The sequence below is a fragment of the Scophthalmus maximus genome, chromosome 19 (genome assembly GCF_022379125.1).
Source record: "Scophthalmus maximus strain ysfricsl-2021 chromosome 19, ASM2237912v1, whole genome shotgun sequence".
Classification (NCBI taxonomy): Eukaryota; Metazoa; Chordata; class Actinopteri; order Pleuronectiformes; family Scophthalmidae; genus Scophthalmus; species Scophthalmus maximus.
Window position 1 is genome coordinate 1,180,001 of NC_061533.1, and position 5,000 is coordinate 1,185,000.

The following is a 5,000-nucleotide window of genomic DNA, read 5'->3' on the forward strand; positions in this document are numbered from 1 at the left end:
GGAGGAGCGAGGAGGATCGAGGAGGATCGAGGAGGAGCGAGGAGGAGCGAGGAGGAGCGAGGAGGAGAGAGGAGGAGCGAGGTGGAGAGAGGAGGAGAGAAGAGGAGCGAGGAGGAGCGAGGAGGAGAGAGGAGGAGAGAGGAGGAGCGAGGTGGAGAGAGGAGGAGAGAAGAGGAGCGAGGAGGAGCGAGGAGGATCGAGGAGGAGAGAAGAGGAGCGAGGAGGAGCGAGGAGGATCGAGGAGGAACACGAAGGGAGGGGGAGGAGGAGCGAGGAGTAGCGAGGAGGAGCGTGGAGGAGTGAGGAGGATCGAGGAGGATCGAGGAGGAGAGAAGAGGAGCGAGGAGGAGCGAGGAGGAGCGAGGAGGATCGAGGAGGAGCGAGGAGGAGAGAGGAGGAGCGAGGAGGAGCGAGGCGGAGCGAGGAGGAGAGAGGAGGAGCGAGGAGGATCGAGGAGGATCGAGGAGGAGAGAGGAGGAGAGAGGAGGAGCGAGGTGGAGCGAGGAGGAACGAGGAGGAGCGAGGTGGAGCGAGGAGGAGCGAGGAGGAGCGAGGTGGAGCGAGGAGGATCGAGGAGGATCGAGGAGGATCGAGGAGGATCGAGGAGGAGCGAGGAGGAGCGAGGAGGAGCGAGGAGGAGAGAGGAGGAGTGAGGAGGATCGAGGAGGATCGAGGAGGAGCGAGGAGGAGCGAGGTGGAGCGAGGAGGAGAGAGGAGGAGAGAGGAGGAGCGAGGCGGAGCGAGGAGGAGCGAGGAGGAGAGAGGAGGAGCGAGGCGGATCGAGGAGGAGCGAGGAGGAGCGAGGAGGAGAGAGGAGGAGCGAGGTGGAGCGAGGAGGAACGAGGAGGAGCGAGGTGGAGCGAGGAGGAGCGAGGAGGAGCGAGGAGGATCGAGGAGGATCGAGGAGGAGCGAGGAGGATCGAGGAGGAGAGAAGAGGAGCGAGGAGGAGCGAGGAGGAGCGAGGAGGATCGAGGAGGAACACGAAGGGAGGGGGAGGAGGAGCGAGGAGGAGCGAGGCGGATCGAGGAGGAGAGAGGAGGAGAGAGGAGGAGAGAGGAGGATCGAGGAGGAGAGAGGAGGAGCGAGGAGGAGCGAGGAGGAGCGAGGAGGAGCGAGGAGGAGAGAGGAGGAGCGAGGAGGAGCGAGGAGGAGCGAGGCGGAGCGAGGTGGAGCGAGGTGGAGCGAGGAGGAGCGAGGAGGAGCCAGGAGGAGAGAGGAGGAGCGAGGAGGAGCGAGGAGGAGAGAGGAGGAGCGAGGAGGAGAGAGGAGGAGAGAGGAGGAGAGAGGAGGAGAGAGGAGGAGCGAGGTGGAGAGAGGAGGAGAGAAGAGGAGCGAGGAGGAGCGAGGAGGAGCCAGGAGGAGAGAGGAGGAGCGAGGAGGAGCGAGGAGGAGAGAGGAGGAGCGAGGAGGAGCGAGGAGGAGAGAGGAGGAGAGAGGAGGAGCGAGGAGGATCGAGGAGGATCGAGGAGGAGAGAAGAGGAGCGAGGAGGAGCGAGGAGGAGCGAGGAGGATCGAGGAGGAGCGAGGAGGAGAGAGGAGGAGCGAGGTGGAGCGAGGAGGAGCGAGGAGGAGAGAGGAGGAGCGAGGAGGATCGAGGAGGATCGAGGAGGAGCGAGGTGGAGCGAGGAGGAGCGAGGAGGAGCGAGGAGGATCGAGGAGGAGCGAGGAGGAGAGAGGAGGAGCGAGGTGGAGAGAGGAGGAGCGAGGAGGATCGAGGAGGAGAGAAGAGGAGCGAGGAGGAGCGAGGAGGATCGAGGAGGAACACGAAGGGAGGGGGAGGAGGAGCGAGGAGTAGCGAGGAGGAGCGTGGAGGAGTGAGGAGGATCGAGGAGGATCGAGGAGGAGAGAAGAGGAGCGAGGAGGAGCGAGGAGGAGCGAGGAGGATCGAGGAGGAGCGAGGAGGAGAGAGGAGGAGCGAGGCGGAGCGAGGAGGAGCGAGGAGGAGCGAGGAGGATCGAGGAGGAGCGTGGAGGAGAGAAGAGGAGCGAGGAGGAGCGTGGAGGAGCGTGGAGGAGCGAGGAGGATCGAGGAGGAGTGAGGAGGAGCGAGGAGGAGCGAGGAGGAGCGAGGAGGAGCGAGGTGGAGCGAGGAGGAGCGAGGAGGAGCGAGGAGGATCGAGGAGGAGCGTGGAGGAGAGAAGAGGAGCGAGGAGGAGCGTGGAGGAGTGAGGAGGAGCGAGGAGGAGTGAGGAGGAACATGAAGGGAGGGGGAGGAGGAGCGAGGAGGATCGAGGAGGAGCGAGGAGGAGCGTGGAGGAGCGAGGAGGAGCGAGGAGGAGCGTGGAGGAGCGAGGAGGATCGAGGAGGAGTGAGGAGGAACACGAAGGGAGGGGGAGGAGGAGCGAGGAGGATCGAGGAGGAGCGAGGAGGAACACGAAGGGAGGGGGAGGAGGAGCGAGGAGTAGCGAGGAGGAGCGTGGAGGAGTGAGGAGGATCGAGGAGGATCGAGGAGGATCGAGGAGGAGCGAGGAGGAGTGAGGAGGAGAGAAGAGGAGCGTGGAGGAGAGAAGAGGAGCGAGGAGGATCGAGGAGGAGAGAAGAGGAGCGAGGAGGATCGAGGAGGAGCGAGGTGGAGCGAGGAGGAGAGAAGAGGAGCGAGGAGGATCGAGGAGGAGAGAAGAGGAGCGAGGAGGAGCGAGGAGGAGAGAAGAGGAGCGAGGAGGATCGAGGAGGAGAGAAGAGGAGCGAGGAGGAGCGAGGAGGAACACGAAGGGAGGGGGAGGAGGAGCGAGGAGGAGCGAGGAGGAACACGAAGGGAGGGGGAGGAGGAGCGAGGAGGAGCGAGGAGGAACACGAAGGGAGGGGGAGGAGGAGCGAGGAGGAGCGAGGAGGAACACGAAGGGAGGGGGAGGAGGAGCGAGGAGGAACACGAAGGGAGGGGGAGGAGGAGCGAGGAGGAACACGAAGGGAGGGGGAGGAGGAGCGAGGAGGAGCGAGGAGGAACACGAAGGGAGGGGGAGGAGGAGCGAGGAGGAGCGAGGAGGAGAGAGGAGGAGCGAGGAGGAGCGAGGAGGAACACGAAGGGAGGGGGAGGAGGAGCGAGGAGGAACACGAAGGGAGGGGGAGGAGGAGCGAGGAGGAGCGAGGAGGAACACGAAGGGAGGGGGAGGAGGAGCGAGGAGGAGCGAGGAGGAGAGAGGAGGAGCGAGGTGGAGCGAGGAGGAGCGAGGAGGAGAGAGGAGGAACACGAAGGGAGGGGGAGGAGGAGCGAGGAGGAGCGAGGAGGAGAGAGGAGGAGCGAGGTGGAGCGAGGAGGATCGAGGAGGAGCGAGGAGGAACACGAAGGGAGGGGGAGGAGGAGCGAGGAGGAGCGAGGAGGAGAGAGGAGGAGCGAGGTGGAGCGAGGAGGATCGAGGAGGAGCGAGGAGGAACACGAAGGGAGGGGGAGGAGGAGCGAGGAGGAGCGATCATGACTGGACCGTCGTCTCACAGGCCTGTTCCACAGAAAGAGGAGGGGCCTGTGTGTCTTGATCCTTGAGGTGTTTTGACATCGAATGACAAAGACGTAGTTCACACATGAAAACCAATGTGACTTGTGTAAAAGGGCCATAACATGGCCCTTTTAAGAATTTATGAAGATGAAGGAAGGATCTTTTTTCTAATCTTAAATGCTTATTTTTGATTTAATGAATTTATGAAAGTGTAAAGGCAGCATGAATTTTGCCACTACAGGGTCATTTTATCAACTTTACAAAAAATACGTGTAAATTCCAGGGACGTTCTAAAACACGTCATGTGCCACAGCAGCGATCGATAATCTCAGACGTGCTTCGTCATAAACCGAGGTCCTATGATCATGGACGTTATCTTACATTAAAGCTCCAGTGTGTAATATTTAGAAGAACTCGTTCATAGAAGTTGAATATATTGTAACTCTGTTCATATATAGTTAATCTAGTTCATGAGGTGGACGACCTCCGTGTGAGTCTCATGTTTCTACGTCCTGTTGAATAGTTGTTGAACTAAACGTCCAGAATACGTCACGTTCATGTTGAATTTTCAGATGCTGACGGAAACAGGAAGTGGAATCAGTGGTGCGCCGCCATAAAGTGTCCCCTGTCGGTCGCTCAGTTGGTTGTAGTTTGCAACTTTACCACCAGATGGCATCAGACAATTACAAAAAAGACACTGGGACTTTATGCGTTTTCCCAATAGAAGATGGAAACAGGCTCAACAAGACTTAATGTGCTTAAAGTAAGATAACGTCCATAGTTATAGGTTGTCGGTTTAGATTTTTTCCCAGGTGTACGTGTTTATGACGAAGCACATCTGAGAGAAATTTGGTGATAATTGATCACTGCTGTAGCAACAATTAGTGACGTTCAACATTTTCACGTTAAGCTTTTAGATCAAGACCAGATCCAGTCCGGCAGTTTGTCACCGTTCGTTTGTCTTTGGTTTGAGAAGATGAGAAGTTGATCAGAGCCACAACCAGGAAGTGACTGACGCCTCGTTGTTTCCTCATGTTCTTTATCCGACTGACCACATTCATCCACAATGTGAAAACGACAGCTGATTGGTTTGTGTCTGAGTGCACAGTGTCGTCCTGCAGGGGGAGTGAGAGAGCGACAGAGAGACGCCTCCGTCTGTACAGTTACAGTAACCATTGTCATGGAAACATTGATGCAGTCGAATCAGGAACAAGGAGACGGTGGACGTCTTCAGCTGAAGTATTTATTACAGGAACTCAATATGTTTGAGCAGAAATGTAACAAAGATTTTAATCGTTTGTTCAGTTGTGAGTCTGATGAAGAAGGAAAAACAGAGACAACATCAACAACATGGACAGTGTGTGTGTGTGTGTGTGTGTGTGTGTGTGTGTGTGTGTGTGTGCGCGTGTGCGTGTGTGTGTCACTCCTCCGTCTCCTCCTCCTCTTCTTCTCCACTGTAGTCGCTCAGAGGAAACTCACGACTCTGCCTCTGTGTGTTGTAGCTTTTCCTGTGCATGACACACTCCTGGTCGATGATTCCCTGCAACAAACACACACAAACACACACAC

General features: G+C 58.2%; 1 protein-coding gene across 2 annotated transcripts in view; it reads right to left on the reverse strand.

Annotated features, from left to right (window-relative positions):
* Window positions 1–4,654: 4,654 nt before the first annotated feature.
* LOC118314603 (chromaffin granule amine transporter) overlaps window positions 4,655–5,000 on the reverse strand; it is an 11,322-nt gene continuing 10,976 nt past the window's right edge. For both annotated transcript variants that reach the window (XM_035641155.2, XM_035641154.2), the window contains one exon: window positions 4,655–4,971. In XM_035641155.2, the coding sequence (XP_035497048.1) occupies window positions 4,852–4,971 (120 nt within the window). In that variant the 3' untranslated portion in view covers window positions 4,655–4,851. The remainder of the gene's footprint in view (window positions 4,972–5,000) is intronic.